Source organism: Schistocerca serialis, chromosome 1 (genome assembly GCF_023864345.2).
Source record: "Schistocerca serialis cubense isolate TAMUIC-IGC-003099 chromosome 1, iqSchSeri2.2, whole genome shotgun sequence".
Taxonomy (NCBI): domain Eukaryota; kingdom Metazoa; phylum Arthropoda; class Insecta; order Orthoptera; family Acrididae; genus Schistocerca; species Schistocerca serialis.
The window spans coordinates 666,751,429-666,768,479 of record NC_064638.1 but is presented as its reverse complement, the minus strand read 5'-3'; the positions used below and the strand labels follow the sequence as shown (position 1 = coordinate 666,768,479).

Sequence of the window (17,051 nt, the reverse complement as noted above, 5' to 3'; positions counted from 1 at the left end):
AGCATGGGGTGTGCATCTTAGCTGAAAGGCTTAGCCCTTCAAACAGTTGGTTGATATGTTAAGAAATATCAAAAATGTGTCCCAACTATACAGTGAAGCACATTTTCCCAACAGAATTGGAGCTTAGTTTGTGTGAATATCTAGTTGTGTGCTCTAAAATGTTTTATGGACTTAATATGAAAGACTGCCGTACCTTAGCTTATGGATTAGGTATTAAAAATAACATTTTTTTAACCAAAACCTGGACTGAAAGCGAGAAAGCATCTATCGACTGGATGAAAGTTTTTCGACAGAGCTTCCCTCTACTGTCTCTTTGAACCATGGAAGGATGGAGCTTATCCAGAGCTACAGGCTTTAATAAATTTAATGGGTCAAATTTCTTTGATAACTGGAATACGTAATCAAATGTCATCCAAATTTTGCTGATGGATCATGTATTTTTAATCTTGGTGAAACTGGAACAACAACGTTGCAGAAATCACAGAAGATTTTGGCCTTAAAGGGTGTGGAACAAGTTAACAAGGCAACCAGTGCAGAACGTGGAACACTGGTTGTGACATGTTGTATTATAAATGCTCTCGGTAACAGCATACCCCCTGTCATGATATTTCCACATGTGAATTTTAAAGATCATATGATATTAGGATTTTTTGTGAAGGTCATTCACCACTTCATCAAGTTCTCTGCCAGCTCAAAAGCAAATCCATCTTTATTACTGACAGAAAATCATGAGAGCCACTTCTCAATAGAGGCAATAGATCTGTGCAAAGAGAATGGGATAATGATTTTGACAATTCCACCTCATTGCACCAATAAACTGCAGCCTCTTGATGTCAGTGTCATGATACCTTTCCATACATTGTATGATGCTGCTGTAGATACATGGATGATGTCTCATCCAGGTGAAACATTTTCAATTTACAATGTTGCTCACTGTGTGGGGATAGCATATCCCCGAGGAATAACTCCTGTCAATATCACTCCCGGATTCAAGAAGACAGGAATATTTCCTTTAGATCACCAAGTGTTCAATGAGAATGATTTTCTTCCATTCTCTGTTACTGACAGACCTCTAAATGAAGGCCTGCAAACACACATATCACCTGAAAAACACCTTAAACCTGAAACTGTTGTGGGACACCCATCATATGATGAAAGTGAAGCACAGTCTATAGCATCCAGTTCTTCACAATCACATGGAAAATCTGCACCAATGTCTTATCTCTCTCCAGAAGACATACGAGGTTTCCCAAAGGCAAAGCCAAGAAAAAGTTGCAGTCGCCGACGGCCTAAAGGAAGAACAATGATTGTGACCAACACACCAGAAAGGAATGAACTACAAATGAAAAGGAAACAAAAAGACATTAAGGGACATAAATCAAAGAGAGCTTTATTCCTAGTTGAAAAAACTGATGCTGACGAAAGTGAATTAATTTTGCAAGATTCTTCAGATGATGAGACCTTTGGTCAGACACGACTGATTCCAGAACTGCAAATGGTTAACTTTGAAAACTTACAGCACTCACCCAAAGTGGGTGACTTTGTTTTAGTAGAGTTTGAGGCAAAAAAGAAAATATATTATGTGGGAAAAATTCTTTCCATTGTAAGAGAGTCATCTGAATGCGAAGTTACATTTCTTAGGAAAAGTTTGAAACTAGAAAACAAATTTGTGATGCCTGTAGTTCCAGATATTTCATTCATTGACACAAAATACATAAAAAATGTTATTGCTTAACCCTACTACAATACATAGCAAGACAAAAAGACAACAATCTGCTGTTTCATTTGAGATCAACTTTGTTTCTTATGATGCTTGTTACAATTTGACACACTGTCTCACTGTACCCACCATTAAAAATACATGGGTACAGTGAGACACTTTCATGATTAATTCTTTTTAAAAGGAAAGACAATAAATTAAAATATTATTGTACCACTTTGAATACACTTAAGCACAGTATACATGGTTACCATAAGATAGTAAACCAATAAAGATTTTTGTAAAAGTGTAATTTGAATTTCAATTTTTGTGTCTCACTGTTCTCACTCTTCCCTACTTACAGAAAGCAATCCAGCAGTAATTACCTTAATTATCTGGGTGATTATACTAAAAGCAGTCCTAATTTGTGTTAATAATATATTTTACAGAAGATGCCTGGAATGGCTGCTTTTTGTGTATGTCCTGGAATAAACTTGTTAACTTTCAGGCATACAGTTTACAAACATTACTTAAGTAACACAACATATATTTCAGATATATATTAAAAGTTAAGGAATAGCATTTAATTAAATACCTCTAGTGTACAATGATTTGTTTGAGAAAAATAAAATTTTAGATTAGAAGGTACCTAAGCTCTGGAGGTGAATTTCAGTACTGCCAAAGGCATAAAAGTGCACGCACTTTAATCTTTCCCAACCTATCCCTCTCTCCTCCCCAAGGAAAAAGCTATTAATGCCATAGCTAGGATAGCTAAACAATAGCATAGCATTTGTATGTTTATTTTTGTCTATCAGAGATACTGAAATTTTGCTTCCTGAAGGCAAGGACGCCTACTGGTCAGCAAACCTGTCTCATAATTTTATAATTATTTGATTATTTTTTGCCACAAAAACAATGTTTAATTTCTCTCAAGATATTTATAGTCATGCTTAATTAACAAAGCAAAATGGCCAGTTACAAAGAATGTGCAGACGAATGTAGTAAATTATGGACATACACAACTAAAACAAAAATTATGAAAACTTGGTAAGACAAAGAACTACAAAAAGTATGAGTAAGATGAAACAGGAGGGTTTAGGTAGCATAATAACTAACAACAGACAAAATTTTCCATGCATTCACAAGATTTTTTTAAAAGCTTGTACAGTTCAAGAAATAAATAAGAAATGCAGCTAGTTGATAATGAAAATAATGACATTCTGAAAATTATATCAGATGAGGTGTATGACATTCTGGTGATAATGCCAGATGAGCTACGAAAAAGGGAAAGGTGCCTGTAGATGAGAGGGTTTCAATAGAAATTATTAAAGCTAGAGGAGAAATAATACAAAAGATACTTGTAAAATGTCTGTGAAGACATACAATTCCCAAAACTGCAACTATGCTACAGTTGTTTTACTTTTCTGTGATATAGGAGAAATCATTAAAATTATCACTAACGATACAGACAATCATAATCATGGGTGTAGGAACATGTTGGCTTTATAAGTGGTAAACCACAATCAATCAAGAACAATGAATGTATATTACCAGTTTACATGAAATTAAAAGGTTCCGAGAAAGCTTTTGACTTGGTTTCTGAAATCTGAGAAGTAGGGCATTGATTAATTAATTCAATCTTCATGTCCTGCAAATCTCATCAGGTGGGAGAAGCCTCACTGTCTAATCCCATCAGGTACGGTTCACATTAACTCAGTGCTACTCTCACCCTGTACAGCGGTTGTGCACAAAAACATAAGCATTTCATTCTCTGACTATGCTGCTTGTCATCACAAAACTGACTGCAATACCATAAGTCAAGTAAGTTGTTGCTACAGTGAGACTGGTGGTATGATGTGATTTTCTTTACATGTAGCATCATGGAGCTTTTGATATAATGCTATTGCTTACTTTTGGAAATAACAGCATGGAAGTTATCCTCCAAAATACATGTTAGCATTTACAGTAGCTACATTTCAAAAACTTGCTCCATTAATACTCCTAGAAGGTAAGCTAATGCAGGTATTTTCTAAAAATTTCATTAAAATTTTGAAGTAAAAAAAAAAAAAAAAAAAAAAAAAACAAATTGTGAATACAAAGCGGTAATTAATGTTACTGTAAAGCCCCAGAATAATTTTCACAAGGCAAATTGGCATTCTAAAAATAAGATTTAAGAAAGTATTGTTTACTGTTAAATATATATACTTATTACGATAAGTTTACCAACATTGTGTCCTGGAAAAGAATGAGTATTTTAAAAACTGTGTAGCTCAGATGTCTATGCTTCAATTGAAATGACAATATGAGAACCACTCAAAATTTTTGGAGACTAATTGGCTTTTGATCCATTGCTATACTTCAAAGGAAATCACAGATTCACAGCATCCAACATAATATATTATAACAAGTTTCAACACTGGAACTATTGGAACTGGTAGAAGTTGTAGAAGGATTTCTATTTCCATATTTACTTGTTGTATTCAGAGGGTTGAAACTTTTAATTCTTTTTTTACTGGGTTTCACTGTGCATCAGTGTCATTTTGTAATACCCAAGAACAGAGAATAGGTAAGATAAGGCAAAGTTTCACATTATGGCCCTAGACATGCCAATTGGGCCCTACTAACTGCTGTGTCATCTCTGCCAATGGTGTCAACAGATGCAATGTGGAGGGGTATGTGGTCAGCGCATAGCCATCTCAGTCATCATCTGATCTTTTGTTCTTGGAACTACAATTAACAGATAAAGTAGCTCCTCAGTGTGCCTCATGAGGCTGAGTGATCCCTGTACCAATCCTTCCAACAAGCAAAAATCCCTGGCAGTGTAGAGTGTAGAACCTGGTCCACCACATGGCAATCAGCATCACTGACCACTCAGTTATGGAAGCAGACAATAACAGATAACACCAAAGAATACTTTTTTTTTTTGTTCAGAATAAAGGAATCAAAATTAAAGTTTGGTACCTCATCAACAACAAGGATCTTAGAAACAGAGCTCAAGTGTGGATAGAAAAAGCATGGGGAAGGAACAGTGCGTGTCTTCAGCAATTACTACATGTCTCAATCAATGTAGGGAAATCCCTCCACCACACGCTATCAGGTGACTTGCTGAGTATTGATGCAATAGTAGATGCTGATTTTCATTCTTTCTTATATTTGCTAACAAGTACAACAAGAATCAGGCTGCAGATTATCTGAGCAATCAACATCAAATATCACCTTTGCAATGAAAATGTGAAATATCATTGTTTAGTACTGACAATATGTTTGGAAATGTATGTGCCTAGCAAGATTATGATGAATAGAAAAGACAACTTGTGATTCGGTAGTTACAGATTTGTGAAAGACATAGAAAGGTTTCAAAGAGAAAGTGGATGTTTTGTCACAAGTTGTTTAGCAAGAGCCAAAACACAACATTTGTGCTTAATAAAATCCGATGGCAGTCACTACAAGAGAGGCATTGTGCATTACAGAAAAGCTTACTGTTAAAATTTAAAAGTTGTATGTTTCAAAGAAAATTAAGCAATATATTATTGTTTGCATTCAAATACAACAAAATGACTATGATGGAAAAATCCTAGCAGTTAGAGCCTGTATGAAGACTTACTGAGACTATTTGCGCTTCCTACAAACCATTTGTGAATGAAACAGGAAACAGGGAAATCACAGAAGTATCTAAAGTACCCTTTGTTGCACTCTATAAGTGCCTTGTGGGATACAGACACATATGAAGAAGGAACCAACCAAAGGACAGTGAAAACATGAACACAGAGACTTCCACATCACCACACAACCCAAATATGGTTCCATATGACAGCTTTCTCCTACAAAAATACCAATGAAATTATTTATGGCTATTGTATTGAGTTCACAGCACCATTTGTGTAAGAGCTGTCATCAAACAATTTTCCAAATGATACACATTTGTACACATTTGAATTGTTGTGCCAGTACTTGCAGCTTAAAAGAAAGCTATGTTTTGAAAATGTTGTAAGTATTTGGAAAGGAGGAAAATGCTTTACTACTCTCCTGATTTCCAGGGTGACTCCCATATACATTCTAGAGAACCTAATGCCTGAAAATGATTAAATGTATCATTAATAGAAAACACTGTAAATCAGACAAAGTATATTGCATGTGCATTTACAAATACAGCCAATAACTTGTGCCATAGAGTGGACTCAGCTCAAAAAATTTGCTTAAAACAAGGAAAATCATGTTAACTGCTGAATTTGCCAGCACTGCACTTCTGTTTCCCCATTCTAGCATTAGGAAACTAGAAAACAACATTATAGCTAAAATGCAATGTAGAAACAAAAATACAAACCAAAATTGAAGTGCTACAAGGACACAAAATCAGGCTCCTACAAAATTACTTATTTGAATGACAGCAGTAATAAAAATATTTAAGTGAGCTGTGTTATTATTACTAGCATTAACAACACTGTTAAATAATTGTAATTAATAACAATGACAAGACAAATAATATCTAATAACACTCTTACTGCCAGTAATTAATAAACTTTCATCAAATCACATTAAAAACCTGATTGGGTCAAAATATTGTCTAGTTATTTGGAAGCATAGAATTTTGCTAGTTATTTTCTTCATTTTAAATTTCGTTCTTATTATAAGTTGAACTTCATAATTCAGATATTAACTGAAAAAACCCTGTTAAATGCTTTGTCTTAAAAATATCGATACCAAGACAAAATACTTGGAGAAATGGGAGGATTTACCTGTTGGTGGAACAAAGGCAAATAATAGCTTCCAGAAGAGAGTGAGGAAGTGCATAATGTAATCTCCACATGATGGCAGTTTTTCATCATCTTCATCTCCTTCACCTCCTCCACCATCATCCCCTACAAAAAAGGAAAATTATGTAGAGAGCAGGGCAAAGACATGGTAATATATCATCAAGTTTCCTCATGATGTCAATTAAAACTGTATGTTTAACTACAATATACTATAATATTAATACATGTCATTGTCTTTCATCAATAAACTAACTAGCTGATAGTGGAGCAAGTACAAGATGTTGGTGGAGTAGATGCTGTGATGCAACATGGAGTAGTATGTAATGTCAAAGTAACAACACTCTGTGCGAGTGCGAGTACAGAAAAGTAAACAGAAATAGACAGCAGGCCACAACGGCCAGAGACAGTGGTCATGTGTGTGTGTGAATTGCGCTTGTGTGATTATGTGTGAGTTTTCTACTTCAGAAGAAGGCATTTTGGCCAAAACTTTAAATGTATATCAGTCTTTTCTCTGTGCCTGTCTGTGGCTCAACATTTTCTCGAAACGGTGAGCAGAAAAATATTATTAATATTAGTTTCACATAGTCCAAAAAATGAATTGTTTCACATAACAGGAAGAAATTTGCGATTAAATTATGAAACAAATTATTTGGAATGTTTTTTCTTTCTCCTGAATAATTTATCAATCATGAGTGGTTCCCTTTTAGAAATAAGTGATTCAATTGGGATAATTACAGTTTTGTTTGTCGTGGATGTGACAAGACATATTGTGAAATATTACTGAATGCCTTAACACAAGGTTCGAAACCCCACACACGATGGAAATACATTACATCTAATGCCAATAAACAGACTTGACCTTTTTCAGGATGACCACATCGGATCTATCAGTGATCATGAGGCAGATGTAGCAACGATGATGAACAAAGAACAAAGGGCAACTAAAGCTAGTAGGAAGATTTACATGTTTTGTAAATCAGATAAGAAGCAGTAGTGTTATGTCACTATGGGGAAATTGAAACTTTTAGTTCAGGGTGGGAGCTTCTAGACATAACTATGGCTCAAGTTTAAAAGAATTTCTGACCTGGTACTGTATAGATATATAACCAGTAGAACAGTTTGTGATGGGTAGAATTGTCTGTGCCAAAGAAACTTCTAAACATGTACCACTGTATAATAAGTGCAAAATAAAGCACAGAGCTATTCATAGAAAAATCCCAAATGAAACATTTGGCTGTCATGAGAGCAATGCCTAAAGCCTTTAATGACTACTGATACCCTAGCAGAATACTTTCGAAAGATCTTTCACGAAACTCAATGAAACTCTGACCGTATGCACAGTCTGTAAATAGCTCCAGCGTTAGTGCCGAGGCACCTATGGGCAAAACAGGAATCGAAACTGAGGGCAGCAAGGCAAAAGCAGAAATGCTTAATTTAGTTTTCAAATGTTCCTTTGCAAAGAAAAACTCAGGCGAATTTTCGCAGTTCAATTCATACCACTGAAAACATGAGTGAAATAGATTTCAGTTTCGGTGGCTTTGAGAAACAACCGAAATCACTAAAATTAGACAAAGCTCCCGGATCTGATGGAATTCCTATCAGATTCTATACTGAATTTTCGGATAAGTTAGCCTCTGCTGAACAAAGCGCTTTGCCCAGTAGTTTGGAGAAAAGTGCAGTCACATCCATTTATGGCAGAAACGGTCCACAAAACTGCCGTCCAGTGTCTTTGACATCTATTTTTTATAGACTCTTAGAACATATTCTGAGCTCAAATATGATGAGGTACCTCAAGCAGAAAGACTTCCTCCATGCTAACCACAAAAGATTCCGAAATCATCGATAATGAAACCCAACCCGCACTTTTCTTACATGACACGCTGAAAACTGTCGACAAAGGCAGACAGGTAAATGCAGTATTTCTAGTTTTCCGAAAAGCATTTAACTTAATGCCACATCTACGCTTATTATCGATAGTAGCATCATATGTGGTATCAAGCGAAATTTGTGACTATTTTGGGGGGGGGGGGGGGGCGAGGAACGCAGCAAATCATCAAGTCATCGACAGGATCTAGATGTAGCTTCTGATATGCCCCTGGGAAGTGTGTTGGGGCCCTTGCGGTTCGTATTGTATATTAATGACCTTGCAGACAATAGTAGTAACCTCAGCCTGTTCACAGCTGTCTGCCTGGAAGAAGTTGCTCAAATATTTAGTCCAATCTTGATAAGATTTCAACGATTTCAAAGTGGTGCCAAGATTATCACCTTCCTTTAAATGTTCAGAAATGTACAATGGTCACTTAACGAAACAAAAAAACTGGTATCCTATGACTATTACATCAGTGAGCCACAGCTGAAATCGGTCATTTCATACAAATACCTGGGTGTAACAATTTGGAGTGATATGAAAGGGAATGATCACATAAGCTGAGTAGCGGGTGAAGCAAATGGGAGACTGCAATTCTTTGGCAGAATACTAAAGTCCGATTCACGAACGATAGCAATTCACTCAAGTTAATGCACGGAAGGTGACTGCATTATTGTCGGTTCCAAGCAACAGTTGCGGTACGCGCATACAACATGACTTCCGATTGAACAAAGCGTGTATCTTGCAAATTATGTATCTCGCCTGCTTATGTACAATTTGTCGCTTACCACCATCATCACGATTTGTTTGTTTTTTTGTTTTTTGTGGTTTTAGGGCGCACAACTACAATGGTCATTAGCGTCCAGACTAAGTTAGGAATGCACTGGGAGGCACAAGGTTAAAACAGCAACTAAAAGGGACAACACTATAAAAGACATATTAACAGGCATAGGATTAAAAAAAAACAGCATAATCAAATGTCCTTAGACAGGTTTGTCAAGTGGATAAAACGAAGAACGCTAGCAGCTGCTCCTGGGTCATCCGCTAAAATGGCATCCAGAGTACATGACAGGCCAAGATCAACGCGCAGTGTATTAAAATTCGGACAGGACGTTAAAATGTGGCGTACCGTCAGCAATTGCCCACACGGGCAGAACGGCGCCGGCGCAGCCGTCAGCAGATGGCGATGACTGAACCGTCAGTGTCCAATTCGTAACCGGGCCAATACGACCTCCTCCCGCCGAGAAGGGCGTGAAGAGGTCGTCCAAGCCGTGGGAAGAGGTTTCAAGGCCCGAACCTTGTTGTCCGTAAGTGTAGCCCAATCGGCATGCCACAGCGATAAAATGCGCTGACAAATGATCCTGCTACAATCGGATGAAGGGACACAACAAGAAGCTGTCCGAGGCTGGAGGACAGCAGCCTTGGCCGCGGCATCTGCAGCTTCGTTCCCAGGGATACCGACATGGCCAGGAACCCACATAAAGGTAACCGGAGAACTGTCGTCCACCAGCTGCTGAAGAGAGCGTTGGATCCGATGCACGAAAGGGTGAACCGGATACGGATCACTGAGGCTCTGGATGGCGCTCAGGGAATCAGAGCAGATGACATAAGCAGAATGTCGGTGGCGGCAGATGTAAAGAACAGCCTGGTAGAGGGCAAATAGCTCAGCTGTGAAGACCGAACAATGGCCATGGAGCCGGTGTTTGAAACTGTGTGCCTCGACAATAAAAGAACACCCGACACCGTCATTGGTCTTAGAGCCATCTGTATAAATGAAGATCATATTAATGAACTTCGAACGAAGTTCGACAAATCAGGAGCGGTATACCGAAGCTGGGGTAACCTCCTTTGGGGGCGAGCTGAGGTCAAGGTGAACGCGAACCTGAGCCTGGAGCCAAGGTAGCGTTTGGCTCTCGCCCACTCGAAAGGTTGCAGGGAGTGAAAAATCAAGGTGCTGAAGGAGGCGACGAAAGCGAACTCCAGGGGGTAGCAGGGCAGATACATACAACCCGTATTGGCGGTCGAGAGAGTCGTCAAAAAAGGAACGATAAGACGGGTGGTCGCGCATTGACAATAGCCGACAGGCATACCGACAAAGCAGTATATCGCGCCGGTAGGTTAGTGGCAATTCACCGGCTTCAGCATGAAGACTCTCGACGGGACTAGTATAGAACGCTCCGATCGCAAGACGTAAACCCCGATGTTGTATAGAGTTGAGGCGGCGTAAGAAGGACGGCCGTGCAGAGGAGTATACGAAGCTCCCATCATCCAGCTTTGAGCGGACGATCGACCGATATAGGCGAAGTAGGACGGTTCGATCCGCTCCCCACGACATACCGCTGAGAACACGGAGGACATTTAAAGAACGGGTACAACGGGCAGCCAAATATGACACATGTGGAGACCAGCTAAGTTTCCTGTCAAATGTAAGACCTAAAAATTTTGTTGTCTCCACGAATGAGGGAGCAACGGGACCGAGTCGTAAGGACGGTGGGAGAAACTCTTTGTAGCGCCAGAAGTTAATACAGACCGTCTTCCCGGCAGAAAAACGGAAGCCATTGGCGACACTCCAGGAGTAAAGACGGTCAAGACAACGCTGAAGACAGTGCTCCAGGAAACATGTACGCTGCGCGCTGCAATAGATGGTAAATCGTCCACGAAAAGGGAGCCCGATACATCAGCTGGGAGGCAATCCATTATTGGACTGATCGCTATGGCGAAGAGAGCGACGCTCAAAACTGAGCCCTGCGTCACCCCATTCTCCTGGCGAAAGGCGTCGGACAGGACAGAACTCACGCGTATCCTGAACTATCGACCCATTAAAAAGGCACGAATAAAAAGAGGGAGGCGACCGCGAAGGCCCCATGTATGCATTGTGCGGAGAATGTCCCCCCTCCAACAGGTGTCGTAAGCCTTCTCCAAATCAAAGAACACAGCCGCGGTCGGGCGCTTCCGCAAGAAGTTATTCATAATGAAGGTCGACAAGGTAACCAGATGGTCAACAGTAGAGCGGCGCCTACGAAATCCACATTGTACATTGGTAAGTAGGCGTCGAGAATCGAGCAGCCAAACCAAACGAGAGTTAACCATTCGTTCCATCACCTTACAGACACAGCTGGTAAGGGAGATCGGTCGATGACTGGAAGGCAAGTGTTTGTCCTTTCCCGGCTTAGGAATCGGCACAACAATAGATTCGCGCCAGCATGTGGGAACATGACCCTCAATCCAGATGCGATTATAAGTACGAAGAAGAAAACCTTTACCCGCAGGAGAAAGGTTCTTCAGCATCTGAATATGAATAGAATCAGGCCCTGGAGCGGAGGACCGTGACCGGGCAAGTGCGTTTTCGAGTTCCCGCATGGTGAATGGGGCATTATAACTTTCACGATTTAAGGAGCGGAAGTTAGATGGCCTTGCCTCCTCTGCCTGTTTTCGGGGGAGGAAGGCAGGGTGGAAATGAGCGGAGCTCGAAACCTCTGCGAAAAAGCGGCCGAATGCATTGGAGACATCCTCAGGGGCCACAAGGACGTCATTCGCGACCGTCAAGCCAGAAACTGGTGAGTGGACATTAGTGCCAGATAGCCGGCGCAGGCTACCCCAGACAACAGAAGGAGTAAAACTGTTGAAGGAGCTCGTGAAAGCAGCCCAGCTGGCTTTCTTGCTTTCTTTAATAACACGACGACAGCACGTAATCGTTTATAATTGATACAATTCGCCATCGTAGGGTGGCGTTTAAAGGTGCGTAAAGCACATCGACGAGCACGTAAAGCGTCTCTACATGCTGCGGTCCACCAGGGGACCGGTACGCGACGTGGAGAAGAAGTAGTGTGAGGGATGGAATGTTCAGCAGCTATGAGAATGACTTCCGTGAGGTGTGCGACCTGACTATCGCAGCTTGCGAAGGTTTGATCCTGTAAGGTCGCCCTGGAAGAGAAGAGCCCCCAGTCTGCTTTGGAGATGTTCCAACTACTTGAGCACAGAGAGGGGGTATGATGCAGGAGATGGATAATACAAGGGAAGTGGTCGCTTGAATACGTATCAGAAAGTGCGTACCACTCAAACCGGCGTGCAAGTTGGGTTGTACATATAGAGAGGTCTAAATGGGAATAGGTGTGAGTTGTATCCGAAAGAAAAGTAGGGGCGCCAGTATCGAGGCAGACAAGATTGAAGTGGTTGAAAAGGTCTGCTAACAGGGAGCCTCTCGGGCAGGATGCTGGAGAGAGCCAAAGGAGATGGTGGGCATTGAAGTCTCCAGTCAACAAAAATGGTGCAGGTAGCTGAGCAATAAATTTCATCATGTCTGCCCTGGTAACGGCAGACGACGATGGAATGTAAACGGTACAAATAGAAAATGTAAAAGTGGGGAGAGTAATTCGGACGGCAACAGCCTGCAGGTCGATGGATGGGATCGTAGTAAATATCATCCCGGACCAGCAACATAACCCCTCCATGAGCCGGAATACCTGCCACAGGGGGTAGGTCAAAACGCACAGAGGCATAGTGTGCCAAGTCAATTTGATCGCATGGGCGTAGCTTCGTTTCCTGGAGAGCTACGACTAGCGGACAGTGCAAGCGTAGCAGCAACTTTAAGTCCTCTCGGTTGGAGCGAATGCCGCGAATATTCCAATGAAGAAGTGGCATCGTGAGAAGAAAAAGAAAAAGGAGAAGCAAGAAGGGGTCACCTCGAAGGCCGCTGAGGGCCTGGCTTCGAGCGAGCACTGCCGCCGCTATCAATAGGCGGAGAGTCATCGTCCATTCGTTCAATAGGTTCGTCGGCCATCTTGTTAAGATGGCTGGGAGGGTGAGCTTCCTCCGCCGGTGAACGGCCAGATGTTCGGCTTCCAGCGGTGCGGCCAGGCGAAACTGATGACGGCGTGGGGCGGCAACCGCTGGGTGGCGCAGGAGAAGAAACGCGCCGTGGCGGAGAAGGAGCACTTTGCTTCCTATGAGCCTTCTTGGAAGCTCGGTTAGTGGAAGTACTGGTCGATGGCTGGGAGTTCGAGGTACGTAGGAAGTCTGCACGGGACGGTTCCTTCTTGAAGACCCGTGCATCTGACTTCTGGGTCTTAGTCTTGGCAGAAGCTGATGAAGGTGCTTGTTCTTAGGGGTGACGGGAGGAAGAGGAGACGTTGACCGGGCGATCTTAGCACTGGCCGAACGGACGGACCGTAGTGCTAAAGGTCAGATCGCATGTCTGCTTCGACACCTCCCTGGTAGTCCGAGGAGAGGCGAGGACAGTACTGTATTTCCCGCTGGGAGCAGCGTGGGCTTCCTACTAGCAAATAGCTTGCAAGCAGCCGAGGTGGACACTTTCTCTTTGACACGAATTTCCTGTATACAGCGTTCATCCTTGTAGATGGGACAGTCGCGGGAGGACGCTGCATGGTCACCCTGACAGTTCACGCAACGAGGAGACGGAGGTGGGCAGTCACCCTCATGGGCATCCCTGCCACAAGTGACACATTTAGTCGCATTGGAACAAGACTGGCGAGTGTGATTAAAACGCTGACACTGGTAGCAGCGCGTAGGTGTCGCGATATAGGGGCGAACAGAAATAACCTCATAGCCCGCTTTGATGCGCGACAGCAGCTGAACACTATCAAAGGTCAAGAAAAGTGTCCGGGTCGGTACAAGGCATTGTTGACCTTTTTCATGACCCTATGGACAGCCGTCACGCCCTGCTCAGCGAGGAAAGACAGAACCTCCTCGTCAGTCAATCCGTCGAGTGATCTAGTATATACCACACCACGCGACGAATTCAAAGTGCGGTGAGCCTCCACCTGGACAGGGAACGTGTACAGGAGTGTGGCCCGAAGCAGTTTTTGTGCCTGAAAGGTGCTCTCAGTTTCTAACAACAAGGTACCGTTACGCATCCTGGTACAAGACTTGACAGATCCGGCTATGGCATCTACGCCCATCTGAATAACGAAAGGGTTGACAGATGAAAAATCCTTACTCTCCTCTAGATCTAGAAACTACGAGGAACTTTGGGGCAGGCGGTAGTACTTTCGTCACTGGTGGCTGGTCAAGTTTCCGTTTTTGGGCAGAAGTCGAGGGAGAAGAAGAAGAGAAATCCGTTGCGGAGGAATCCCCCATGATTGCCAGCGTCTCCGATGGCGCGCTCCTTCCTTGTGGGGACCCTCTCAGAGGGCACTCTCGCCTTAGGTGAATGTTTACACCTCAGATCAAACCTCCCGAGAAACGGACGGAGGGACCAATCGGCATGGTCGGAAGGTGTCAGCTCAGGCAATCACCCCTCCCTGGGCCTGGTCCTTACCAGGGGGTACGTGCGTGTCTTACTTGTCTACCCAGGGCGGGGAATTACGCGTAACCCCGTCACCGGCTACGCGTGCGAACGCGTGGGTCGGCCTTCAGGCACGCACAGGGAGGAAAGAAGAATAGAAAAAAAGGGAGAGAGGGAGAGAAAGGACAGACTGTCTCAAACGCCGAGGCGGAGACCAGAGGGTGGACAAGAAGGCAAGGAGAAGAATGCAAGGGGTAGAAGGCAAGGAGTAGAAGGCAAGGAGTAGAAGGCAAGGAGAAGAAGGCAGTGAGAGGGAGAAGGACAAAGAAAGGAACCAAACAAATGAAGGAAGAAACCAGAATAAGCGAAAAACCAAAATGACCACAAATATAAGTCGTGAAACCGTCCGTCTCCGGACGCAGGCGCAAACTACCCCCTTGAGGGCGAGGGACTAATTTTAATCACCTCTTACGACAGGCAGAAATACCTCGGGCCTATTCTAACCCCCGGACCCGCAGTTGTCATCGCGATAACAAATCACAACAAACCGAATGAAAATGCTCGCTACAATCACGTTTAACGCTCGCATTGGCTACGACATTCACAGCAAAAAGCCCAGGATTCTACTGAACGCTCATTGTCTGTCGAAGAGTGCGTGAAGTAGGTACGCAGAGCAAGTCTAAACTCGACCGTCATCGTTCGTGACTCCAGTTGTAGGGCAGTGCTGTCATTCTAAAAATAAATTTAAGCGATGAATCTAGGAATATTGCAGGTAACACAGACTTCAGTGGCGCAACGAGACGTAACTTTTGTCATGCCACATGAAATTGAAATTGATTGTACTTTGTTACGCCACTTTCATTCCACTACCGCTGCCTGGTGGCTGTATTTTGAAACACGAGCATTCTGGGACAGTTATCGTGGAGTGATCGCTGCTGTACTCCATTCGATTTCAGTAGCGTATGTTTTCATTTTATTATTGAAAAGTCAAAACAGTGGTCAGTAGGTACACTTTCTCAGCTTCTGGAACAAGAACAATCTATGTTTGATTTTATGTGGGAAAGTGATGTGTGTATTGGCAAACCAATGATGTATGCCACAATCCTCAAAGGTTTTTGGATGAATAAATAAATAAACTTAATACGTGATGAAAAAAAAACGAGTCGTATAAACTAGAAATTTGTGAGGTCGAGCACTGAATAAATTTTTGGTTATGTGCGGGAAGTAGTCCTGAGTTTGATAAGGCAGCCATTAAACTAAAAAACGAATACAGTAAGATTCAAAATCTTGAAAGAGTGGCGTGTCTGCAGATGATATTTACATGCCAGCTGTTGGTTCGTTTGCTATGGCAGACATCATTTTCGTCTTCGCGTGTTATTTCTGATACCTTTTTGGTTGCTGATAAGCCATGTGCGGAATTTATTTCCATGTCCAACATCTGGGTTTCATCTTCCTTGTATGTAACTCTTGTCACCGTTCTAATGCTACAACCTACACTATATCATTGACACCCGCCCATATGATTTCAGTTGAGGCCATGTTGAAAGCTGTGCAGATACGTAGAATTTGTGGCGTCCCGATTGAACGTTAGGTCTCGGTGCCTCTACAGCTGTAGCATCTCATTAGTTACATATATGAACCCAGCTTTATGTAAGATTATGCACTGAGCTAACAAAAGTCATCCTCCTAATATTGTTTCGGACCTCCTTTTGCCCAATGTAATGCAGCGTTTCGGCGTGGCTTGGACGCAACAAGTCGTTGGAAGTCCCCTGCAGAAATATTGAGCATTGCTGCCTCTATAGCTGTCTATAATTGCGAAAGTATTGCCGGTGCAGGATTTTGTACATGAACTGACCTATCAATTATGTCCGATGGGACTCCTGTCGGGCAATCTGAGTAGCAAAATCATTCGCTCGAATGTCCAAAATATTCGTCAAACCAGTCGAAAACAATTGCAGCCAAGTGACTTCGTTGTTTTGGAACAACAAGTCTATGAATGCAAATGGTCCCAGATAGCCGAACTTAATCACTTCCAGTCAATGATCGGTTTAGTTGGACCAAAGGACCCAGTCCATTCCATGTAAACACATCCCACGCCATTATGGAGCCACCACCAGCTTGCACAGTACCTTGTTGACAACTTGGTATCGTGGCTTCTAGGGGTCTGCACCACACTCGAACCCTACAGCCAGCTCTTACCAACTGAAATCGGATTCATCTGATTAGGCTACAGTTTTTCCAGTCATCTAGGTCCAACCGATGTAGTCACGAGCCCGGGAGAGGTGGTGCAGGTGATATCATGTTGTTCACGAAGACATTCGCGTCGGTTTTCTGCTGCCATAGCTCATTAATGCAAAATTTCGTCGCACTGTCCCAACGGATACGTTCAAAAATGGCTCTGAGCACTATGGGACTTAACATCTGAGGTCATCAGTCCCCTAGAACTTAGAACTACTTAAACCTAAGTAACCTAAGGACATCACACAC

At 42.4% G+C, this 17,051-nt stretch overlaps 1 protein-coding gene across 1 annotated transcript in view; it reads right to left on the bottom strand.

Moving 5' to 3' along the window:
- Nucleotides 1-17,051, bottom strand: part of LOC126422203 (sodium/calcium exchanger 1-like) — a 332,770-nt gene that overhangs the window by 121,017 nt on the left and 194,702 nt on the right. Inside the window, exon 6 of the mRNA XM_050087242.1 lies at nucleotides 6,436-6,558. Coding sequence (XP_049943199.1) covers nucleotides 6,436-6,558 — 123 coding nt within the window. The remainder of the gene's footprint in view (nucleotides 1-6,435; nucleotides 6,559-17,051) is intronic.